This window comes from Bos javanicus, chromosome X, assembly GCF_032452875.1.
Source record: "Bos javanicus breed banteng chromosome X, ARS-OSU_banteng_1.0, whole genome shotgun sequence".
Taxonomy (NCBI): domain Eukaryota; kingdom Metazoa; phylum Chordata; class Mammalia; order Artiodactyla; family Bovidae; genus Bos; species Bos javanicus.
In genome coordinates this window covers 109529288-109556387 of record NC_083897.1, presented here as the reverse complement: position 1 = coordinate 109556387, position 27100 = coordinate 109529288, and the positions used below count along the sequence as shown (strand labels likewise).

At 35.1% G+C, this 27100-nt stretch overlaps 1 protein-coding gene across 4 annotated transcripts in view; it reads left to right on the top strand.

Moving 5' to 3' along the window:
• Positions 1 to 27100, top strand: part of CFAP47 (cilia and flagella associated protein 47) — a 485875-nt gene that overhangs the window by 120329 nt on the left and 338446 nt on the right. For all 4 annotated transcript variants that reach the window (XM_061410459.1, XM_061410458.1, XM_061410460.1 and 1 more), the window contains 2 exons: positions 5130 to 5325; positions 13501 to 13710. In XM_061410459.1, the coding sequence (XP_061266443.1) occupies positions 5130 to 5325; positions 13501 to 13710 (406 nt within the window). The remainder of the gene's footprint in view (positions 1 to 5129; positions 5326 to 13500; positions 13711 to 27100) is intronic.

Below are 27100 nucleotides of genomic sequence, written 5' to 3'. Positions count from 1 at the left end.
AAAAGGCATATAATTGAGTTTTTCCCTTCAAGAATAATATGCTTTTCCAGCAATCAAGGTGTTGTTTTATATGCATCACTGTATAAAAAACAAAAATATCTTTCCCCCCTGAATTATCTTGGTACCTTGTTGAAAATCAACTAACCATAAACATGATTCTTTATTTCTTTTGGTCTTAGAGAATGGCTTGTGAAGTATTTTATTCCCTTCATTTCTGTTTTTGTGAAGATTGATATTAATTATTCATGAAATGTTTGGTAAATTCCACCAATGAAGTTGTTTCAGCTTTGGCTGTTCCATGTGGGAAATGTTTTGATTCCTACTTTCATTCCTTTAAGTATATTCATATTTTAAGTTCATATTTAGTTCATATTTTATATTTCTTCTTATAATTATAATTCTCATAATTACATATTATAATATGTAGTTCATATTTTATATTTCTTCTTTCATCAATTGAAGTAGTTTATATCTTTCTAGAAATTTATCCATTTGTTCTAGGTTATCTAATTTGTTTGTATATAGTTGTACATTGTGTTCTCTCATAATTCATTTATTACATTTCTGTGAAGTGAGCATTTTCCCTTTTTTATTCATGATTTTTGAATCTTTTCTTTCTTTTTTCTTGGTCATTCATGCTAATGATTTTTAAAATTTGTTATTTTCAAAGACCAACTTTTGATTGCCTAATTTTTTTCCTGTGCTTAAATTCAATTAATTTCTGTTCTAATATTTATTATTTTCTCTATTCTGCTTTGTTTGGCTGTAATTTTTTTTCTTATCTCTTAGGGTGCAAGGTGTTAGGTATTGATTTGAAACATCTTTTTATATATAGACATTTATAGTTATAAATTTCACTCTGAGCACTGATTTAGGTGTATCACATAAATTTTGGCATGTTTTGTTTTCCTTTTAATCTCAAGGTATTTTTTTTTTAACTTACCTTACCATTCCTTAACAATTAGTTTTTTGTGGAGTGTGCTGTTTAATTTTCATGTATTTGAGAATTTCCCATATTTCACTTTAATATTGAGTTCTATTTTTATTACATTGTTGTTGCAGAACATAGTTTATATGGTTTTAGTCTTTTTTTAATGGAGTGAAAGTCACTCAGTCATGTCTGAGTCTTTGTGACTCCATGGACTATAATTCTCCAGGCCAGAATACTGGAGTGGGTAGCTGTTCCCTTCTCCACAGGATCTTCCCAACCCAGGAATCAAACAGGGGTCTCCTGCATTGCAGGCGGATTCTTTACCAGATCACCTTATACCCTAAAATATGATCTACCCAAGAGAATGTTCCACATACACTTGAGAAGTTTATGTATTTTGCTTTTGTTAGAGGAAATGTTCCATAGATGTGTGTTAGGTCTGCTTCATTTATAATGTTGTGTAAGTCTTTTTATTTCTTTAGTGATCTACCTACTTGACTTTCCCACATTTGTGAGTGGTTGTTGAAGTTTTAAAGGGTTTTTATTTCATTATTTATTTCTCCTTTCAATTCTATCAGATTTTTCTCAAGTACTTTGTGGCTCTGTTAAGTATGTGTATGTTTATAATTGTTTTATATTCTTGATGGGTTTCCCTGATAGCTCAGTTGATAAATAATCCGCCTGTAATGCAGGAGACCCCGGTTCAATTCCTAGATTGGGAGGATCCTCTGGAGAAGGGATGGGCTACCCACTCCAGTATTCTTGGGCTTCCCTTGTGGCTCGGCTGGTAAAGAATCTGCTGGCAATGTGGGAGACCTGGGTTCGATCCCTGAGTTGGGAAGATCCCCTGGAGAAGGCAAAGGCTACCCACTCCAGTATTCTGGCCTGGAGAATTCCATGAACTGTATAGTCTGTGGAGTCACAAAGAGTTGGACACAACTGAGCAACTTTCACTTTACTTCACTACTTCACATTTCTTCTTGATAGCTTAACCTGTTATTAGTACATATAGCACCCTTATTTATCTATAGTAGCAATTCTTTTCTTAATATTTATTTTCTGTTATTGTTATAGTCACTGCAGTTCTCTTTTAGTTACTACTTGCATGTATATTATTTCTCTGTCCTTTTACTTTCGAGTGAGTTGTTTTTTGAATCTAAAAGTATCTCCTGTAGATGACATGAATTTGGATTGTTTTTATTTTTATAATTTATTTATTTTTGGCTATGCTGGGTCTTTGTTGCTCTGTGAGCTTTCTGTAGTTGTGGAGTGAGAGATACTCTCCAGTTGCAGTTACATGGGCTTCTCATTGAGGTGGTTTCAGTAGCTGAGGTGTGAGGGCTCAGTAGTTGTGGTTCCTGGGCTCTAGAGCATAGGCTCAATAGTTGTCAGGGAGGCCCTGGATTTTTTTTTAATCTAAATTTTACTTATCTCAGCCTTTTTGTTGCTGTATTGAATTACGTTACTTTTACTGATTAATTACTAATGAAGTGAAGAAAAGATTTACATCTTTTTGTTATTTGCTTTCTGTATGTCTTTTAGTTTAACATTTTACTTCTCTTGTTTCTTTCACAAATTTTGAGGTATTTTCATGGTGATTTTCCTGAAAAAATACAACTAACGTCTTAGTTTTTAAAATATAATTGAGATAAATACCAAGTTTTTGTCGATAGTATGCAAAAACTTTGCTCCAATATAGCATCCCTGCTTAAAGCTCAACATTCAGAAAACTAAGATCATGGCATCTGGTCCCATCACTTCATGGCAAATCGATGGGGAAACAGTGGAAACAGTGGCTGACTTTATTTTTCTGGGCTCCAAAATCACTGCAGATGGTGATTGCAGCCATGAAATTAAAAGACGCTTACTCCTTGGAAGGAAAGTTATGACCAACCTAGACAGCATATTAAAAAGCAGAGATGTTATTGTGTCAACAAAGATCTGTCTAGTCAAGGCTATGGTTTTTCTAGTAGTCATGTGAGAGTTGGACTATAAGAAAGCTGAGAGCAGAAGAATTGATGCTTTTAAACTGTGGTGTTGGAGAAGACTCTTGAGAGTCCCTTGGACTGCAAACATATTGAACCAGTCCATCCTAAAAGAGATCAGTCCTGGGTGTTCATTGGAGGGACTCATGTTGAAGCTGAAACTCCAATACTTTGGCCACCTGATGTGGAGAGCTGACTCATTTGAAAAGACCCTGATGCTGGGAAAGATTGAGGGCAGGAGGAGAAGGGGATGATAGAGGATGAGATGGTTAGTTGGCATCACTGACACAATGGATATGGGTTTGGGTGGACTCCGGGAGTTGGTGATGGACAGGGAGGCCTGGTTTACTGCGGTTCATGGGGTCGCAAAGAGTCGGACACGACTGAGCAACTGAACTGAACAGGAAGATGCCTCATGCACAGATACCTAGGAAATTAAGTCTAACCAACACTAGTCTATCAGCTAACCCAACCCACTCCCCACCCCCGCACCCCATCTGACCCCATGAGATCAGGTTGAGTCTGTATTCTAAAACGACACCTTCTCATAGCTTCTTGCCCTTCCCTATTCTGCTTCCCTCCTTTACCCACAGGTTCCTCTGAGAGCACTCCCGCAGTAAATCACTTGCATCGGGATCTCTCGGACACTACCATATTTTACACTACTGGCAATCTAATACCGGTGACTAGCTATGTCAATAGTAGAAAAGGCAGTATAAGAACCTGTTACTACTTTTAAAGTCTTAAGAATTCATTAAGCTGTGTGTTCGCTCTCAGTAATATTCTGTAAGACAGTGTTGCAGTAAATCTACATCCAGCATACCTTTTATCCTGGCCTTGTATATTCAGTGTAGATTTATAGGTGAGAGAGAAGACATCAGATACTGTGATTAGTAGACTTTAAAAATCTTTTTATTTTGTATTCCCTCTGTTTAGAACTCTGAAAATATGATAGAAAGCATCAAATATTCCCTGCAATCTAAAGTTTACTTTGTAAAACTTATTAGGTCTCATTGTATATTTCTGTGAATTTCTTCTTAGTTTCTAATGTGTCTGGTACTAAAAGAAATAGCATAAAAACTAGTCCAGCCAAAGCTACCATCTGTATTTCTATTCAGAGTTTTTCCTTTATGTCCCAAATGAACATTTATATCCAGATGAAGTGGTCTGGATTATTTAGATGGAAATAAGAAAAATTTCCATTTGACTTTTTTCTTTCAGTGTGGGACTGAGCCCATGCAGTCAAACCCGTTGTTTCCCTCCATAGGATACAATCCTAACTCTTAAAAAATCAAGCATGCCTATAACACTTTTAAATAAATTACCTCTTAGGTGAGAGAGAAGGCATACCTGGGCTTAAAAACATACATTATTGAAGCCACAGTGGTCTTAGATTATATAAGGAGCCTCATTCTTCATTACCGCAGAAACCTTTAAATTTTCTGAAACCCAGAAATAATCTCAAAGCAGCCCATTCAAAACTCAGAATTCAGTAAGTTTTTGAATTCTAAAATACAACATTGAGTTCAGACTCACAAGATCATATTTTTCTGTCTATGAGATTTATGTTTGGAGATTTGAATCTTAAAAGACATTGGCACCTGTTGTCTGAGACCAGCCTGCTGCCTCTGTGCTGAGCCCTTTCCTCCAGCACAAACTGCCTTTCCTCCTATGAGTTGCCACGTGGTAATTTCCTGTCTTTTCCTATGAGGTGAGATTAACCAGTCAATCCTAACAGGCTTTCATAAACCTAAAAATCTGAGAGAAAGCATGTTTGATTCCTCTCAGTATATCCTTTTCTCAGTAGTCCCCTAAGATCCTTAGGGCAGTTATCTGACCTCATCTTCATACTGCCTATATTAAAGAGATGGGTAGCTCCTGTTAAGGCACAGAAAGCAGTTAAAAAATAGAAGTCTTGTTGTACTGTGTCCCCACAGTATATGTATTTTCCCATAATAATGAAAATCTGCTTTAAGGGAACATGCTCTATTACTACACAGAGTGTTCTTTAAAAGAGTTTTATTTGCATGACACCTCATTACATGTCTTAAGTTCCTTAGCAGGATAAATTCAGTTTCCAGGTAATCTATTCTGCTCCACTAAACTGTAACTTAATAGTACATCTTAATATTTAGTAAGGTTTAAATTATATAATTTTTTTTGCTGTGTGTGCACTAATCTAAAATACTTTAAAAATGTTTTTCTTTCATTAGAACAGCCTAGAGAATACACAGCTGATATCCCTATTTATTTAAATGATAATCCAGTTTGCTATCGAATGTTACATCTGGTTGGAGAGATAAAATCACCCAAGTTATTATTTGTTCCTCCTTTCGTATTTTTTACTCCTGTTCCTTTGGATGTACCAGCTGTGATGGATGTCAACATTTTACCTCAGAACTATTTCAGGTAAACACCTAATGTGAATTTACCACATCTTCTTCAAGTACTTCTTTGTTTCTGTCTGCGTTATACGAGTCATGAGCAATGTCTGACTGTTCTATAGATGGAGTGAACTTTTAAAATATTTAACTGTACGTTTAAATTAAAAATACCCCCCAAGAGCTCATTTAGTTATCTGTTTTTAAATTTTCTTATAAAAATTTTTGCTATGTCTGATTTTGTGATTTAAGAAGCAAGCTTAAAACTTCAGTGTATTACTTTTCTTTTACTCCATGACCAATTACCACAGATCTAGTGCCTTTTAAAACATGAATTTGTTCTCAAGTTTCATCGGTGGTCAGTAGTCCAGGTTAGTTTAGTGTTCACTGCTTAAGATCTCAGTAGGCAGAAATCAGGTGTGGACTACAGCAGCACATCATCTGTGACTCAGTCCTCCTCCAAGTTGGCAGAATTAATCCCTGTAGTTGTAGGACTCAGGTGTCATTTTTTTTTGCTGGCTGTTTGCTTGGGCAACTCTCAGCTCTTATGGGCCACCCTCAAGTCCTAGACCAGAGAAGGCGATGGCACCCCACTCCAGTACTCTTGCCTGGAAAGTCCCATGGATGGAGGAGCCTGTTAGGCTGCAGTCCATGGGGTCGCTAAGAGTCAGACGCGACTTCACTTTCACTTTTCACTTGCATGCATTGGAGAAGGAAATGGCAACCCATTCCAGTGTTCTTGTCTGGAGAATCCCAGGGACAGGGGAGCCTAGTGGGCTGCTGTCCATGGGGTCACACAGAGTCAGACACGACTGAAGCGACTTAGCAGCAGCAGCAGCAAGCCCTAGACATGTGGTTCCCTTCTTACAACATGGTATTTAACCCATTCAAAGCCAGAAGTACACCATCTCTTGGACTTTTCTCTCTCACCTGATTAAATTTGATTCACCCATGATTGTCTCCCTTTTGCATACTCAAATTCCATTAGCTAGGGATCTTCATTACATATGGAACTTCCCTTTACTATTGTCATATAGCATAACTTAATCATCAAAGTTGGAGAAGGTGATGGCACCTCACTCTAGTTCTCTTGCCTGGAAAATCCCATGGACGGCAGAGCCTGGTAGGCTGCAGTCCATGGGGTCGCTAAGAGTCGGACACGACTGAGCGACTTCACTTTCACTTTTCACTTTCATGCATTGGAGAAGGAAATGGCAACCCACTCCAGTGTTCTCGCCTGGAGAATCCCAGGGATGGGGGAGCCTGGTGGGCTTCCATCTGTGGGGTCCCACAGAGTCGGACACAACTGAAGCGACTTAGCAGCAGCAGCAATCATCAAAGTAAGTGTCTCATCATGTTTATAGGTTCTGCCACCCAAGGAATGGGAATTACGCAGTTTATACACCAAGGAACAGGACTCTTGGTGGCCATCACAGAATTCTACCTATCATAGTGCACATGCTATAGAGAAATATCATCTGTTTGCATTTTTAAAAAATTGATAAGCAGCTCAAGCCCCAGTACTCTATTGGACTAGATACATTATGAGCCCTCACATTACGAAACAGAGCATGTGTGTGTGTGTGTGTGTGCGTGTATAAAACTGTTGGAGTACTGAGAAGTGTGGGAGGCTTCTAAAGGACTGAGAGCAAACCAAAACAATACATACTTATAAGCTGAAACCAGAGTAGGAGCGGTGAACTGGATTAACATACCAAGGGTAGGCTTGTTTTTAAATCTTAAGACAATTTCAAGATAGGAAAACTTAATCTCAGATTCCTGGATTAATCCAGGGACACTGGAAGAGGCTAAAATGATTCCATGTCAGTAAGTCCTTCTATCTTTCATTATATATATATATAATATATATATCTTTCATATATATATTAGCTAGTTTTCCTAGCTAATGGAATTTGAGTATGCAAAAGGGAGACAATCATGGGTGAATCAAATTTAATCAGGTGAGAGAGAAAAGTCAAAGAGATGGTATACTTCTGGCTTTGAATGAGTTAAATACCATGTTGTAAATACCATGTTTTATATATATATATATCTCAGAATTTTCTGATGGATTTTTCAAAAGCAGAGGTTATTAAATCCTATATCTAGAATTTATGATTCAGTAAGCCTGGAATGGGATATAGTAATTTGTATTTCTAATAAGTTTCCAAATGATATTGATACTCCTGTTCACAAAGTGAACCGGAATTTCTACTCAAAATGAAACCATCCTCGATTTTGGCCTATATTTCAGTTTTCACAGATTGCTAACAGCTAGACAGGAGCAGTGTCAAGCATTACAAAACTCACCAGGAGGGAAGACATCATAACTTAGAGTCAGCACAAGCAGTCTTAAGATTTAGACTCTTAAGTAATTCAGATATTGGATGTATCAGATATAAAGTATAAATAATTTGTTAAAAAAATAAAAGATGGCATTATAAAAATTAGTAATTAACATGGGATTGTATAATATAGATTGGAAAATGAACCTAATATAACTTTTAGAAATTTTAAAATAAAGCATGTAAGGTTAAATTTTAAGGGCATCCATTAAACCTAAACATAGAAACAGACAAAACTTCAGTTAACTTTACAAGAGAAGCACACTTTTTAAATGAAGGGGAAACTGAACAAAAATGATGGCAAAAACTCAAAATAATTGATTAATGCAATGGAATGTAAATAAATTGACCAGTTAAAAGACAGAGGCTCATAGAGGGAATAAGAAAAAATTCCAGCTTCCTATTTTAAAAAGTATTTATGAAATGTAAGGACAAAAAGATTAAAATAAAGTGGGGTTTCTCAACTTCAGAACTCTTGATATTTTGATGATAATAATTCCTTTTTTTTATTAAAGTCTCTCCTATACTTTGTAGGATATTAAGCAGCCTCCCCCCCAACCCCACAGTTGTGAAAGAAAAAAAAAATAATAAAATGTCTCCACACATTGCTACATTTCTCCTTGGAAGCAAAACCATTCCTAGTTCAGAACCACCAAGTTAAAATATTGATTTACATACATTAAAATAGTGATTATGATCATTTCCATAGATGCAGGGAAAAAAAGAATTTCACAGAATTCAAAAATAATTTATAAAACTCTTAAACAGTAATAAAAGAGAAGTTATTTAAGTTGGCAAAGTTTTCTGTCATAAACCTAGAGGAGACATTATTATGGATATTGGAATATAAATAAATTGCCTTTAAATAAAATAGAAAAGGCAAGGATGCCTATTATCACTGTCTTTCGAACATGTTTTACTAGAGAACCTAGTCCATGCCGGAGTTAAGAAAAATAAAATATGTGAGGATAGGAAAATAAGCTTCAGAACCAGCATTATCTGTTGATTAGGAGATTTTCCATATAGGAAATGAAAAGAATTTATACACATATTTAAAGCTATGAAGATCATTTATCAAGTTAAACAAATGTAAGTCCAATATTTAAGGTTCAATAGTATTTCAGCACACAACATTTAGAACATGCAACTGTAAAACTACTATCCTTAAAAACATTAGCAATTGAAGGTAATAGGAAGAATTGTATGTGACTATATGGATAAAATTATAAATCTTAAATCGAAGAACTCATAAATAAATGAAGATTTACACCATATTCATGAATTGTGATATTCAGGATTTTAAAAAGCACAGTTCTCCACAAATCAACTTAGATTTTTCATGCAACTGCAATAAAAATTCAAATAAAAATTTTCATCAAGATTGACAAGTAAAATTCTAAGTCTTATATGGAAAAATCAAGGGTCAAGAATAGCCACACCACCCCTGAAGAAGAAGGTGAGAAAGGCTTGCCTGCCCAAATACCAAGAGTGAATCAATGTCACAGTGGTGCAGTGATAGATTAAATGAGCAAAGGAACCCAGTAGACTTGAAAATGGCCCACACATGGACAGATACTGAACATGTGACAAAGGCAGTATAGATCTTTGGAGAAAAAAGATTACTATTCAATAAATGGTGCTGAGATAATTAACTGTATAAAATAGTTCAAACTGGATTCCTGTCTACTTAATACATGAAAATTCATTACACATCGATTAAAAGGCAAAATGTAAAAAAGAAAACAATTTTAATGTCTGTAGCTAGAGAAAGATTTCTTAAACATGACTTAAAATTATGCTAACAGTAAAATAAATAGCTGGTAAGAATTAATCAGAAAAAATACCAAATAACAGAAATGTTGACAAAAAGTTTCAATAGATATTTCACAGATAAAATATAAAACACATGAAAAAATATACAGTAATTGACCTCTTTGTAAACTTGAAAGTAAGAATTAGTGACTACAGCAAGATATCATTTTGCTTGTCCTAGGTAGGCAATCGTTAGGAAGTCAGGCTACCAGTTAGAGTATCAGGGAGTAAGAACATAGTAGATAATACTATGTAAGGTGTAGTATCTGCATATTTCACAGCCCAACATTTCTACTTCACAGTATATACAAGAAAAATGCATCAGGGAAATGCAAATCAAAACCTCAATGAGGTATCACCTCATACTTATCAGAATGGCTGTTGTCAAAAAGGCAATGAATAATAAATGTTGCCAAGGATATGGAGAAAAGGGAACTCCAGTTCACTGTTGGTGGGAGTGGACATTGCTGCAGCCACTATGGCACACAGCATGTTGGGTCCTCAAAAAATTAAAAATAGAGCTATCATATGATCCAGTAATTCCACATCTGGGTATATATCCAAAGAAAACAAAAATGCTAATTCAAAAAGATACATGAACCCCAGTGTTCATAGCAACATTATTTATAATAGCCAAGGTATGGGAGCAACCTGAGTGCCCATCAATAGACTAATGGATAAAGAAGATGTGTATATATTTTACATATTCAATGGGATATTATTTGGCCATAAAAAAGAATTAAATTTTACCATTCACAGCAAACATGGATGGGCCTGGAAGGTATTATGCTTAGTGAAGTAAGTCAGACAAAGACAGATACTGTATCTTTTCACTTATATGTAGAATCTAAAAAATAAAACAAATGAATATAACAAAAGAGAAACAGATTTATAGATACAGAGGAAAAAATAGTGATGGGGAAGGGTCAAGATAAGGGAAGTGGATTAAAAGGTACAAACCACTATGTATAAAATAAATAAGCTACAAAGATATATTTTACAACACAGGGCATGTAACTAATATTTTATAATAACATAAGTATTGAATCAGTATGCTGTACATCTGAAAATAATATAACATTGCAAATCAACTATACTACAAGGTATGTTTGAAATTATTCATAGTTGTATTATTCAGAATAGTGAAATCTGGGAACTACACAAATGTCCAGTGACATGTGAGGGTATAATTAATTTGTGATATATATGCACTTGAATAAATATTCTATATCTGTGATGTGGAGGAATTTTAATAACACAACTGTATTAGGAATCTTAGAAAACAAAATACTGAGATTAATTAAAAGAAAGTCAAAGAAGGCTGCATATATTGATATCCTGTATATAAAATGGCAAAAAAGGACAATGAAACAAATTTATATTTAAAAATATATGCCTCTTTATAGATATAAAGTAATAGATGTAAAGAGTGGTCAGTTGACATGTTAAAAATATATAAATTGTGGGGATTTGTGTACCATTATTTTCGTAAACTACCAAATCTTAGACCCACCTCAGAGCTTCTCTAGTTCAGTACTTTATTTTGCAGTTAATCATTCTGAGATCCAGAGAAAACAAGTTCCGAGTGTGACAGAAATCAATGAAAATCATCAAAGTTGAAAAGCATAGAATGGCCATTGGCTTCTAACATTTGGCTTACAAGATATGATGAGTGCTTACTTGTGCCTCAGGGAATTGCTCTAAATGCCATTCTGTGAGAGAGTGTAGTTCTTCAACATTAACTTGGCAACTCTTGAGATTCACAGTTTTTTCAAGATCCAATCTTATAAGTAGATAGTAAACTCTGTTGCTTGAATAGGAAATAAAAATGACTTGAATTATATTGTCCTAGAAATTACTTTTTTTGTCAACAAACATTGTCTCATATATGAATTAATCTTTACTCTTTCAGCTTTTGAATTAATGTATAATGGTATCAATTTTAAAACTACTTCAAGTTAAAATCAGAGTCTTAACATGATATAATGAAATGAACATGTAAAAGGGACTGTATCCTTTTATTAATATATATGCAATAGAACTAATAGTGTTAATGACTTATCCAAAGACATTTAGTTAATTAGCAACAGAATTGGACTCAAACCTGATTTATAAACTGCTTTTTCATGTTTTATCCAGTGAACCATATGAGTTTAAACTAGTTCAAGTTGAGAGCTTGTTTTACTTTTTCTAGTTAATTAGCAGAATAATCATTCTAATTAAAATACTAGGGAAATAGGATTCACATTTGATAGCATGTCTTATTTGCTATACAAACCTGCATATATAATAAAGCAAAGTAATACAGTGAAATATTTATTGACAGCTAAAAGTTATCAAGTATGAATTAAAATTAGAAGTGAATAATAGGGCTTCCCTGGTGGTCCAGTGGTTAAGAATTCGCCTTGCAATATACAGATGGTGATTGTAGCCATGAAATTAAAAGACGGTTACTCCTTGGAAGGAAAGTTATAACCAGCCTAGACAGCATATTAAAAAACATACATTACTTTGTCAACAAAGGTCCGTCTAGTCAAGGCTATGGTTTTTCCAGTGGTCATGTATGGATGTGAGAGTTGGACTATAAAGAAAGCTGAGCACCGAAGAATTGATGCTTTTGAACTGTGGTGTTGGAGAAGACTCTTGCAAGTCCCTTGGACTGCAAGGAGATCCAACCAGTCCATCCTAAAGGATATCAGCACTGGGTGTTCATTGGAACAACTGATGTTGAAGCTGAAACTCCATTAGGCCACCTGATATGAAGAGCTGATTCATTTGAAAAGACCCTGATGCTGGGAAAGATTGAGGGCAGGAGGAGAAGAGGAGACAAAGGATGAGATGGTTGTATGGCATCACCAACTCGATGGACATGGGTTTGGGTGAACTCTGGGAGTTGGTGATGGACAGGAGGCCTGGCGTGCTGCAGTTCATGGGGTCGCAAAGAGTTGGACATGACTGAGCAACTGAACTGAACTGAATAGGGCTTCCCTGGCGGTCCAGTGGTAAAGAATTCACCTTGTAATATACAGGATGCTGGTTTGATCCCTGGTGCTGGAAGATCCCACATGCCGCAGAGCAGTTAAGCCCATGTGCCACAAACTACTGAGCCAGTGCACTAGAACCCACGGGCTGCAGTTGTTGAAGCCTGTGCACCCAGAGCACATGCTCTGCAACAAGAGAAACCACCACAATGAGAAGCCCACACACCTCAACTAGAGAGTGGCTCCCACTCCTCACACCTAGAGAAAGCCCACACAGCAACCAAGACCAAACATAGCTATAAATAAATAAATAAATAAACCTTAAAAAAAGAAGTGGGTACTATATACTATTCTATTAAAAATCACAAACACTTTTAAACTGGCTGAATTATAGTAAATAATGAAATATAGTGTATAGTATACTATATAGTATATTAGTATATATAGTATAGTACATATTAGTATAGTATAATTGGGATTAGTATATAGTCTTAGGATAGTATATAGTACATATAGTATATAATGAAATGTATAGTATATAGTATATAATGAAGTATGTGAACATCAAGTATTAATAGAATATTTTAATAGTAATGATTGAAAAATATTCATGTCATATGTACAGTGCTTAACTGTATGCAGATTAAAAATAGGTATGTGTATATGTATTTGTTAGTAATACTTAGTCTACATACAATAAAGCTTTAGCTTTTAAAGGGATGATTTTTAGTAAATTTTTGTTAGGACATATTTAAGACAATACTGTTTTTATCATGGCTGTGACTAAAAACACATTGTACTTGATCAGGTATTTAAACCCTGTTTTTTAATCCTGAGAGGACAAAATGAGTTTTTCATCATCTCATGCAGATTACCATATTATCAATTTTACTTATATTGTGATCAGAAAATGAGAGATGATATAAAAACATATTTAGGAGTTGGGCATGTTATTGTAAATATTTGTTTTAATTTTTCTAATGATTCAAAAAACAGAAGAAAGCACATTTAAACCCAATTACTTGCACATAATTTCAGCTAATTTTTTTTTTAAATTTTAAACAGGGATTCAACTTTAAGTGTCCACTTATCCCCAGCAAAGCTTCTTGATGGTAATGAGATTCAACTTCTTTCTGTGAATTTTCCAAAAGACAGAGTCATTGTGGGCTCTTCCATTGGAATTAATGCTGCTCTCACCTGCCGTCTCAGCTTCAAGTCATCTAAACCTGTGTCATTTTTCACCAAGGTTCTTTTCTGCGATAGCAAAAATAACTGGTAAGATATTTAAATGTAGATTCCTTTGTATCTGACAGTGAAGAATAATAGGTTTATATTCTATGCTATTATAAAATGTTAAAAAAGACATCTAAAATAATGACTTTGGACATAACCTTTTTTTTTTAAGTTCCAAATGCAATGTTGCTTTCATGAGAAACAGCATGATAGTGGCTTCCAGCATATACTCTGGGGCTCGGCTGCCTGCATTTGAGTCCTGGCTCTGTTAACTTTGGTGAAGTTAGGTAATCTTCCTAGCCTCTTGGTTCTCTCATCTGTAAAATGGGGATCATAGCAGAACCTGTCTGTTCTCTAATAATGAGAAACTCATTGAGTTAATTATTATTGTGTTATTGTACAGGAATTGGCACAAAGGAAATGCTAGGTTAGTATTTAATGAAAATGAGAAACATCAGCGTAACAAGTTTCCAGACAATATGATTTTGTTACATGTTTCTTTGACAGGTTCAGGAAATTAAAATACACCTGGTTAAGCCATGTTTCTAGATTTCTTAAGATGTAGGACCAGAAATTTCACTTTTACATTATACCTTGAGATGATTTGACTTGCCAGATAGCAAGTGGTGAATGTATAGAGCAATGACGTGTGTTAAAAAAAAAAAAAAAAGTTCATGGTGTAGAGTGAATTGTATACTAAAAATGAGTATGTACTCCATGTGATAATTTATTAACTTTTAGTGACGTCATTATATAGTATATTCATAGTCAAAGGATTGATTCCTGCATTAAGAATTAGAAGGGTGAGATACAGATGTACTGAAATGTTACATCCAAGGAAAAGCGTGGCCGGATCCAGGACCTGGCTCATGGAGTTCTGAGCTCCAGCTTCTACGTCCCTTTCTCACATATGTTGATGGATAAAATTACCTAAATTATACCTCTCAGACTATTTTTCTCTTTTAATGCTAGCAATCCATATTTTCTTGACATTTAAAAAACAACAACAACAACAGCTTCTTTTAATGGCATTGCTTTAGACTTCTATCAAGAACTGAACTCTATGCCTCCATCCTGGGATACTTCTGTCTTTTTGTATGTTGCTGACCTTGTTCATAGAAGTTTAACTTTACTTTGCTCTAGTCCACAAATTTGCACTTTGCCAAAAGCATTAAGTAATGTGTACCTTTGAACTCACTAATAAAAATCATGAATAACTTCTCCATGAATGCCTTAAAGGTAATGAAGGCTCAGACCACATTCACAGGGTGAGGAAGGAAAGAGTTTCAATAAATGCTGTGTGAACTAGATGGCGTCTTGGACAGTGGTACAACTGCCTCTAAGAGAGGTATGCATAGGTTTCGCTGTTACACTGTGTTGATGTCTAGTCAGCAAACAAGATGTTAGGAGACCTGAAAACAGCCACTAGAAAGAGGAGAGTCATATATTTGAAGATGATGATTTTCTTGTCTTTTTGTGTTGTATGTTTCCTTTTAGCCTTGAGACTCATTTACTCTCCACTAGATTTCCCCACCCTTCTTCCCTTACCTTAAACTCCATTTCAACCTTCAGCGGGTTTGAGATAAGGTAGAGCTTTTAAAACTAATTTAGAAATTTTGAAAATCATACATGGGCTATAAAAGCATTTTCCATATACAAAGAAACATTCCCTGGAACCTTAATACTGGCAAATCCTTTTATTAATGCCCTGTTAACTTCTTATCTGGTTTCCCATAGTGCATATGATCAGCTCTTCATTCTCTTCTTAACTCTCTAAAGCTGTCTTTGCCTTTCTCTCACTATGTATTTTTGATTCTATTCAGATAAATTATGTCTTCCAGTAAGAACTTCCTCAAGAGCCTCCCTTTCACTTCTGACTGTTTGAAATAGATTTGATTCTTTTGGTTCTTTTATTGCTTTTCATCATTCAGTTCAGTTCAGTTGCTCAGTTGTGTCCGACTCTTTGTGATCCCATGGACTGCAGCCTGCCAGGCCTCCCTGTCCATCACCAACTCTTGGAGTTTACCCAAACTCATGTCCATTGAGTCGGTGATGCCATCCAACCATCTTATCCTCTGTTGAACCCTTCTCCTGCCTTCAATCTTTCCCAGCATCATGGTCTTTTCAAATGAGTCAGCTCTTCACATCAGGGGCCAAAGTATTGGAATTTCAGCTTCAATATCAGTCCTACCAATGAACATTCAGGACTGATTTCCTTTAGGATTGACTGGTTTGGTATCATTGGTGTCCAATGATGGACTGCTTGGATCTCCTTGCAGTCCAAGGGACTGTCAAAAGTCTTCTCCAACACCACAGTTCAAAAGCATCAATTCTTCGGTGCTCAGCTTTCTTTATAGTCCAACTCTCACATCCATACATGACCACTGGAAAACCCATAGCTTTGACTAGATGGACCTTTGTTGACAAAGTAATGTCTCTGCTTTTTAATATGCTGTCTAGGTTGGTCATAACTTTCCTTCCAAGGAGTAAGCATCTTTTAATTTCATAGCTGTAGTCACCATCTGTAGTGATTTTGCAGCCTCCCAAAATACTCAGCTACTGTTTCCCCCTCGATTTGCCATGAAGTGATGGGACTGGATGGCCATGATCTTAGTTTTATGAATGTTGAGCTTTAAACCAACTTTTTCACTCTCCTCTTTCACTTTCATCAAGAGGCTTTTTAGATCCTCTTCACTTTCTGCCGTAAGGGTGGTGTCATCTGCATATCTGAGGTTATTGATATTTCTCCTGGCAATCTTGATTCCAGCTTGTGCTTCTTCCAGTCCAGCGTTTCTCATGATGTACCCTACATATAAGTTAAATAAACAGGGTGACAATATACAGCCTTGACGTGCTCCTTTTCCTATTTGGAACCAATCTGTTGTTCCATGTCCAGTTCTAACTGTTGCTTCCTGACCTACATACAGATTTCTCAAGAGACAGGTCAGATGGTCTGGTATTCCCATCTCTTGAAGAATTTTCCACAGTTTATTGTGATCCACACAGTCAAAGGCTTTGGAATAGTCATTAAAGTAGAAATAGATGTTTTTCTGGAACTCTCTTGCTTTTTTCATGATCCAGCTGATGTTGGCAATTTGATCTCTGGTTCCTCTGCCTTTTCTAAAACCAGCTTGAACATCAGGAAGTTCACAGTTCACGTATTGCTGAAGCCTGGCTTGGAGAATTTTGAGCATTACTTTACTAGCGTGTGACATGAGTGCAATTGTGTGGTAGTTTGAGCATTCTTTGGTATTGCCTTTCTTTGGGATTGGAATGAAAACTGACCTTTTTCAGTCCTGTGGCCACTGCTGAGTTTTCCCAATTTGCTGATATATTGAGTGCAACACTTTCACAGTATCATCTTTCAGGATTTGAAATAGCTCAACTGGAATTCCATCACCTCCACTAGCTTTGTTCGTAGTGATGCTTTCTAAGGCCCACTTGACTTCACATTCCAAGATGTCTGGCTCTAGGTGAGTGATCACACCATCGTGATTATCTGTGTAGGGAAGATCTTTTTTGTACAGTTCTTCTGTGTATTCTTGCCATCTCTTCTTAATATCTTTTGCCTCTGTTAGGTCCCTTCCATTTCTGTCCTTTATTTAATCCATCTTTCAGCAGCCATCAATTAATGCAGGTCATATCCCAGGTCATAGGCTAGATGTCATGGAATCCACACAACAGCCCTGAGATGTGGATGTTTTTAGATCTGCATCTCTTTTTTACAAAAGAGATATAAGGCCTATAGTGTGATATAACTTGCTAAAGCTCACTCATATGTGAGGCGGAAGAGCCAGGAATTTGAAGCAGATTTCTGTTACCAATGATCATGTACTCAGTCACTTTGTTTTAATACCACTTTGACTGTATAGAATTGTATAGAAGTTTTTATGGTAGGTATTCTTTTTTGAGAGTAGCACTGTTGTATGTCATATATAAACTTTACAAAGAATAAGAAATTGAAACTTTGCATTTTCCTCTTATTCTATTCCTTTGCATCATTCTCTCGCTCTCTCATAAACACACACACACACACACACACACACACACACAAACACAGGCACATGCACACACCTGTCTTATAAGTACCTATATATAATTATGTTGTTTTTAAGTAAATCGCATTTTAGTTTCTATTTTGCCCTTAAGTACCAAGAAATTTAGTTAATAATTAAAAGTGCATTTTGAGTTACAGGTCTTAAAAAGTCTATATGCTCCTGAATTAGGGAATTGATAAAGAAATATCCATTGAATAGAATATGTTAATGAATATTCCATGTTTGATGATTAGTAATGATAGTAATTCAAGTTTGCTCAATGAAATTTATGATATCATTCATTTATTTCTATTGATGTGTTAATTTATTGATGAGGCAAAAGTCCATAAATTGTCTCCATAGTTATAGCATGAATAAAGTGAAAGTTTATAGTTTCACTGAAGAGGCCTGTTTTACAACTACCATCAGTAAACAACCCTACAGAAGATATTTACATAAAAATAAATTTATTATATATGGGTACTGACAAGATTTCATGTAACTATTTTAGATATTTTAAATTAATAGTGTTTGCAAAAGACTTCAAATCAGTATGTGAAATTGAAACCCAGTATCAAAACAATAGCTAAAGTATGTTCTTTTGAAACTGTACATTTCACAAAAATAAAATTTCAAAATGAAAAACACATTCCTTATAAAAATTGAAATATTTTCTTTTCCTACAAAAAAAGCATGTGCTTATTATTGAACAAATATGTGTTATTTAGAAGTTTATAGTTTTATGTTGGATTTTTGTGTCCATGTTTAGTTACTTTAGTTACTTATATGTTATAAAGAGTGGTTTTTGAGGGAGTCAAGGAACCCACTAGTAAAATACAGTTCCTTTCCTTGTCGCTATTTGAATTAATGTCTATTTTAGGTTAATATCTTTATCATGTGCTCATAAATGTTTTTTACTTTCTGACTTTCCTTATTTTTACTTTTGACATATGAAGTAGCAATGTAGGGCTGTGTGTGTATATGTTTGTGAGAGAGAATGAAGAAATATATATAATTCTATTAATTATGTAAGTAAAATGGCTTATTGAGTATTTAGATTATGTTTTCTGTTTTTCTTCCTGAACTTAACAATTTAGTTTCTGTATTGCCTTTAGGTACTGAGGAGTTTAGTTTATAATTATATTAAGTACATTTTGAGCTAAAAGTCTTAAATAAGCTATACTCTCTAGAATTAGGAGATTAATCAGCACATATCCCCTGAATTGAAAAACAGAAATTTCCTTACGTAGATAAGAGTTGTGGAAAGCATTCTGAGAAATAATCCTCCTTGAATGGGGGGTGTTTGTTGTATTGTAAGGTTAGTGAACTTCTAAAATGTCTGCAGGTGGCCTCTAAATCTCTTTAAAATGAATTCATCAATATAAAATAACTAAGGGGAAGATACACTTTTAGAAATCATAATAAGTGTATAATAACACCTACTTTGGATAAGTTATAAACATTTAATTTGGAACTGGAAAATAAAAAAGTCCAGGTGTTCAGTTTGTACAACCCAATGTCAAGGGTGGTCTTGAACAATCATTGTGAAATTCAGTCACCCAGATATCTTTAACAGTATTAGCAATTAGCAGTCTGACATTGTGAGTAAAGATTTAGTCATTCACTCCTTAATTTAAATATTTATTGAATGTGTACCATGTACCAGATACCTACCAGGCACCATTTAAGCAATAGGGGTTATGTCAGAAATCACAGCATGATCCCTGTCTTGTGGAGCTTAGAGTTTGGCAGGGGGAAAAGAGACAGTAAACAGTAATCCTGCTAAAGAGTAAGTCTGTGATAAAGGGTAAGTGTGTGATAATTGATGGAGGGCATAGGAAAAAGAATAAGTGCAGGGTAAGTTCACAGGGAAGGCCAGAGAGGGAATGAGTAAGTCTCAGTGTGATAAATAAGATGATAAGGAGAGCTTCCCCTAAGAGGATAGGATCTAAGGAGAGATTAGAAGGACTGAGTGGGGTTAGAAAGATACCTGGGAATATCCTTTCAGATCAAGGGAATGGCTGGTGCAAGAACTTTGAGGTGGGTGCTTACAAGGAGGCAACCTGAGTAGAATGAGCAAGGGGTGAGGAGTTTAGGAGAAAGGACTGGAGAAGTAACACAGCAGTATTGGATCCTGTAGGGCCTTTGAGGTGAATGGTAAGGATTTGGACCTTTACCCTGAATGAAATGAGGAGCCATTGCACAGTAACCAGTGAAAGAATGCAGTAGCCATACTTTTGAACAGTGATGAGGTCAGTCAGTCATTCTGTACCACCGAAAACTTGAGCTTCCTATATATTTATTTTATTCCCTTTGTTCATGAAAAGGCTTCTTGTTTCTCAAGTAGGTTTTTTTTCCATTCATTCATTCAGTATTTACAAAGTGACAAAAGTACACCTGTCTTTCTTCTGGTTGTGGGGTCAGAACAATGCTCCAGAATTCATGGAGCTTCTATTGTAATGGAGAAGACAAAAATTGATAAATAGTATCACAGTTTAATAAGGAAATCATATGAGTTTAATGAGATAGAAAGTAAAGGATACCTTCATGTATTAGACAGATAAGGCATCTCTGAGGATATGATATTTGACCAGATGGTGATATGAAAATTTAATGAAAAAATACTTATAAGGCACTCAGAACAGTCCCTGTTGGTAGTGTGTAACTAAGTAAAGACTTGGCATTTCATTTAAAATCAGTAGTTTACATTTACAGAATGATCTCAGTGCCTGCTTCAGAGATAAGAGGGTGATTGTGTGAGTGAGTGAAAGTTGCTCAGTTGTGTCTGACTCTTTACAACCCCATGGACTATACAATCCATGGAATTTTCCAGGCCAGAATACTGGAGTGGGTAGCCATTCCCTTCTCCAGGGTATCTTCCCAACCCAGGGATCAAACCCAGCTCTCTTGAATTGTGGGCAGATTCTTTACCATCTAAGTCACCAGGGAAGCCCAATAATACTGGAGTGGGTAACCTGTACCTTCTCCAACAGATCTTCTGGACCCAGGAATTGAACTGGGGTCTCCTGCATTGCAGGTGTATTCTTTACCAGCTGAGCTATCAGGGAAGCCCGTTGAGAGTGATTGCATTTCTTCTATTAAGACAGTAATTGGATTTACCCTATTTATAAAAAATATCTATTTCTGCTTTATTGACAATGCCAAAGCCTTTGACTGTGTGGATCACAATAAACTGTGGAAAATTCTTCAAGAGATGGGAATACCAGACCACCTGACCTGCCTCTTGAGAAATCTGTATGTAGGTCAGGAAGCAACAGTTAGAACTGGACATGGAACAACAGACTTTACAAGTGTGTGAGATGAGTGCAATTGTGCAGTACTTTGAGCATTCTTTGGCATTGCCTTTCTTTGGGATTGGAATGAAAACTGATGTTTTCCAGTCCTGTGACCACTGCTGGGTTTTCCAAATTTGCTGGTATATTGAGTGCAGCACTTTCAGAGCATCATCTTTCAGCATTTGATATAGCTCAACTGGAATTCCAGTAGCTCCACTAGCTTTGTTCTTAGTGATTCTTCCTAAGGCCCACTTGACTTCACATTCCAGGATGTCTGGCTCTAACTGAGTGATCACACCATCATGATTATCTGGGTCGTGAAGATCTTTTTTGTACAGTTCTTCTGTGTATTCTTGCCACCTCTTCTTAATATCTTCTGCTTCTGTTAAGTCCATACCATTTCTGTCCTTTATTGAGCCCATCTTTGCATGAAATGTTCCCTTGGTATCTCTAATATTCTTGAAGAGATCTCTAGTCTTTCCCGTTCTATTGTTTTCCTGTATTTCTTTGTACTGATCCCTGATCAGTGGTATCTTTGCACTGATATCTTTTCTGTTAGGTTCATTAAAAAAACTGTATATGTGTGTATACAATATGTGCATATGTGTGTGTGTATATATGTGTGTGTACATATATATCTATATATATATGTTCTTATATATCCCAAAATCTTCTAAGAGCTACAGTGAAAATATCCTGAAAAATTACCTACTCTATTTTTTAGCCAGGTCATGGCTCTCTTCTAAACAAAATGCACTATAGTAGTTTAGAAATTTCTTAATGCAAATGAGCTTATAGTTTTATATGAGTTCATGTCATCATGGAGGGTGTTTGGTTCCATCAGGTTGCGACTGTTGACCTACATAACATATCTAATAGCCGGAGCTTCAGCTCTAAGTGTTTTAGAATTAACCATTAATTATATAAGCATGTAAGTAGCAAAATATCTAATGGTTGACCCAACTTAGAAATAATCTCAACTCAGTTTTATTAGGTATTATTGCAATAATCACATTATAGAGCAGCCACCTTTTTAGCAGTTCTGTTTTTGAGGGATTACATTACTGGGTTAAAGTAATCTGTATTTCTTTCTGGTTAAAGTTTAAAATTTTTCCTGTGTATTCTTAGAATGTAATAAATTTACATACTTTTGTGAATGTAGACATGGTTTATACATTAATAGTATATATGTGTAACTGAAATATGTCCATATGTAAATATATGTGTTTAATTTTTTCAAACATTTCAGTGATGACAGATTTTGCTTTTTGCCATAATTCTTTCCTGGAAACCCCATTTTAAATTGTATTAACAACTATAGTATTTTCCCATAAGAACCCTGGATTAAAAATTAAACATAATATATATATTAACCAAAGTTAATGATCTTGAATTGTAAAACTAGGCCCTAAAGAGAGATTTAAGATTTCCAAAATGGTTTATATCAATTATGAGATTATTTTCAGATTATTGGACAGACTAAAAATGAGATGACTCTTGTAAAAAAGAATTGATATATATTTAAAATTTTGCTGAATGAACATATATTTCTAGACTTGATGAATATTTATAGAGCTCTTATGTGTCTAAAGAAGAATTCTCTGCCCTTATCTCATTCTAATGTGATACAAATCAATGGAATACACTTATATGTGAAACATAGCTCTGTGGATTTATGCACATTTAGGTCAAACCTACAGAGAAGGCAATGGCACCCCACTCCAGTACTCTTGCCTGAAAAATCCCATGGATGGAGAAGCCTGGTAGGCTGCAGTCCATGGAGTCGCTAGGAGTCTCAGCCACGACTGAGCGACTTCACTTTCACTTTTCACTTTCATGCATTGGAGAAGGAAATGGCAACCCACTCCAGTGTTCTTGCCTGGAGAATCCCAGGGACAGGGGAGCCTGGTGGGCTGCCGTCTATGGGGTCACACAGAGTCGGACATGACTGAAGCGACTTAGCAGCAGCAGTAGCAGCAGCTGCCTTGTAGACAAAGATTTGGACAGACAACCAAGACTGAAAATATGTGCTTCCAAAACCCACACCCTGTCCCTTCTTGCTCTGCTCATCTCTTTGTGAGTTAAAAATATGTTCAGTAGGGCTGTTTTTAGAGTGTAAGATCTGCCTATAAATAGTGTGTGTATAGGAGCAGATCCTTAGTTAAGACGAGAAGTATATAAATTATATCATAATATTTCTCATGGTGTTTGACATATGGTTGACAGACCATCACAGTACTTCATATGCTGTTGGAAAGTGATAAAGTACTATAATTACTAGGAAATTTATCACAGAGATTTAACATGGAACTTCAGTGTTTCATTTCTAGAATGATTTGGGATGACAAGCATAAGAGTCTCTTATCTTCGCTATTGATTGGGACAGATTTACAGATGTGTAATTAGAGTTTTAATTATCCACCAGCTAACAACCGGATAGATGAATGATCATACTTCCCACACCTTATTTAATGAATTTACGTGGTCACCATGCAATTCAATATAAAAATTGTAATTTGTAAAAATATAATCTGCGTCTTACTTTTGTTGTTGTTGTTGGTTTTACGTGTTTTATCTTGCAGTGACTTCCTTCTTAGAATCCAGTAGTGTAGAAAATAATCAAATGGGACTAAGACAATAATGGTTGTTTGAGTATAAGGAAAGGTATATAGTATGTGGTATGTGTGTATGCCTGTGTGTATACATGGACACATGCACTGTATATATAGATTAGATTAAAGGAGACTGATGTATTAGGCTGATTTTATAAAGATGCCAGTATCATAGGTGAAAAATTATGAATAGTGGCAGTTTCATTTCAGTCAGTGTAATGTTTAGAGACATTTTTATGATACTTATAGATGTAGTAAAAATCAAATGAATCCAGTGACACTATAGGAATGTCTTGTTCTTAAACTTATAGTATCCGGAGGCATCCTTTTTGTAGTAACAGAAAATAAAGATAAGTCCAAAACAGCATCATAGGAAAATTGAAATGAAAGTAAATGAGAATTCCTTTATGATCCTGAAACTTGAGTCAGTTGATATTCCAAAAAAATATATAAATCACAACTCTGGAACTTTATGACTACACTGCAATATATTTATTCTCTTAATTGATTCTTAAAAACACTTGTACAAAACAATATAATGTGGTATAGTTGAACAAATAAGAATATAGAGATACTTTGTAAGTAGCATTACAAAGCAGGGCAGTAGAAATAAAGCTATATTGGAAAAAGGATATGACACTGTATAGTAAATTGAGTCCACAAGAAGAAAAGATGAGAATAAGAAATCTAATGTTAATGAAATCTAATATAAAAAACTATATAAATCAATTTTCCTTTCTTCTCAACATCTTTAGAAGACATAAGATTATGTAAAACAACAATTATAGCACTAGATTGTTGGGTTTTTAACAGATAAAGATGTAATTCTATGTGACAATAAAAAAAAGGAATGGAGCTATATTGCAGCAACATTTCATAATATAGTGGAATTGAATTAGTTTAAATCTGGAGTAGATGCTAAGTTAAGATGCATATTATAATCCTGAAAGCAATCAATAAGAAAATAACTTAAAATGCAGTTAAATATCTTTGAGGAATTAACATGGTATACTAGAAAGAATCCACTTAATGTAGAATAAGGCAATAAAGAAGACACAAAAGAAAACATGTATAAATCATACAGAAAATAAAATAGGAGATATAAACCCCAAAATATTGATAATAACTCTACATGTGAATGTATTAAGCAATCTAATCAAAAGACAGAAATTGTCAGGCTTAATTTAGAAAAAAAAAAAACTGCAACTATATAGATTCAAAGATATGATAAGGTTGAAATTAAAAGAATGGAAAAAGTGATACCCTGCAATTCACAACTACTAGAGAATTGGAATGGTTATACTAATATTTTTTAAAATAGACTGAAAACAATTGCTAAAGAAAAAGATGAGTATTTTATAATGGTAATTATAAATTCTCAATCCATCAGGACCATATAAAAATTATAAACATATAAATACCTAACAAGTGATCCTTGAAGTCTACAAAACAAATAGATTTTAAAGGAGAAATAAATAATTTAGAAATTTCAAGACCCCAATGTTGATAATGGAGAAAACATCTAGACAAAAAATCTATGAGGATATTAAGGACTTGAAAAGCACCATCAACAAGTGGTCTTAATAGACATCTTTAGAGCATTACCACTTAACAGCAACAGAAAACACACTTTATTTCAAGTGCATATATAACATTCTCTAGGACAGATTAAATGCTAGACTATAAAACAAGTCTCAAGATTTTTTTTAAATTTTATTTTGTTTTATTTAGTTTGCCTGCACTGGGTCTTTGTTGCTTTTGCATGGGCTTTCTCTGGTTGCGGCAAGCGGGGGCTGCTCTCTAGTTGTGGTGCACAGGGCTTCTTCTCGTGGTGGCTCCTTCTGTTGCAGAGCATAGGCTCTAAGATGTTTGGCCTTCAGTAATTCCGGCTCAGGGGCTCAGTAGTTGCAGCTCGAAGTTTCTAGAATGTGGGCTCAGTGGTTATGGTACACTGGCTTAATTGTCCTGCAACGTGTGTGATCTTCCTGGACCAGAGATCGAACCCATGTCCTCTGCACTGGTAGGCAAATTCTTAACCACTAGACAACCAGGGAAGTCCATGGTCTCAATATTTTTGAACATGATTGAAATCATACAAAATATGAACTCCATCACAATGAAATAAAATTAAAAACACAACAGAAGGAGATGTGGGAATTTTACAAATGTGAGGGAATTAAGCTACATACTCCTAAATAAACTAGAGTCAAAGAAGAAATCAAAAGGAAAGTTAAGAAATATTCTGAGATAAGAGAAAATGAAAACATACATCAAAATTTATGGGATACAGCTAAAGCAATATTTGGAAATTTATAGTTTTAAATACCTATATTAAATACTATGAAAGATTTCATATAATAGTCTAACCTTCCACCTTGCACGACTCGAAGAAACTAGAAAAAGAGGAGCAACTTAAATTCAAATAAAGTAGAAAGAAAGGAATACTTAATCTATATTCTAACAAATTAGATGGTTTAGATGAAACTGACCATTTCCTAGAAAAACAAAGTCTATCCATACTGTAGAAGAAATAGAAAATCAGAATATTTTATAATTCTTATCAAAAGTTGAATAGTTATTTAAAAATCTTCCCACAAAGAAAAGTCCAGTCCCAAATGGTTTCATTGCAGAATTCTACTGAACATTGAAAAAATCAAGACTAATTCTTCACAAACTCTCATGCACGGTGCAGTTTTGAGACTTGGCTCAGTGGTTGTCAACCTTTCGAGCCACTGACCTATCTCCTTGGAGGAGCCTGTCCAGAACGCTTTACACAACCCAGACACAGTATATATACTTTGGATGAAAGGTTGATGAGGATGAGATGTCCACATGGTCTCAACATCTCATCCACCAATTACTACTTTTAATTACAAGTAATTATTCTAATTAATTATTTAATATTCAGGATGAGCAAATCCGTGGAGACAGAAAGTAGATTAGTGACTTCTAGGATCTAAGAGAAGGGGCAAATGGGGAATGAATGCTAATGAATATGGGTTTTATTCATGGATGATGAAAATATTTTAAAATTAAGTAGTGGTGATATTATACAACTCTCTAAATATATTAAAAACTACTGCATTACACATCTTAAAACTATGGATTTTATTATATGTAAATTATATTTATATATAATTATATATAAATTATATTTTTAGAAATACTGCTATAAAAGATGACTACATCTGATGGGCAACACCATATTAAATGACCATATTCAGCATCACAAATAATGAGGAACACTAACCTTCTGTGCTTCCTGATGCAATTAAACTGAAGCATGCCACAACACATAAGGATTTCTTGCTACAAATGTTTAAATCTTTTCCACTCAGGAGAGGAAAGTCAGAGCAATTCAGACAGCTTGACTCTTTAAAATGTCACTGCCATGAAGGAAGGATCAAACAAGGCTCAGGGATTGTCTTGGAATAAAAGAGACAAATTTCAATGACTGATCCCAATTTGGACCCTGGCATTATTGGGA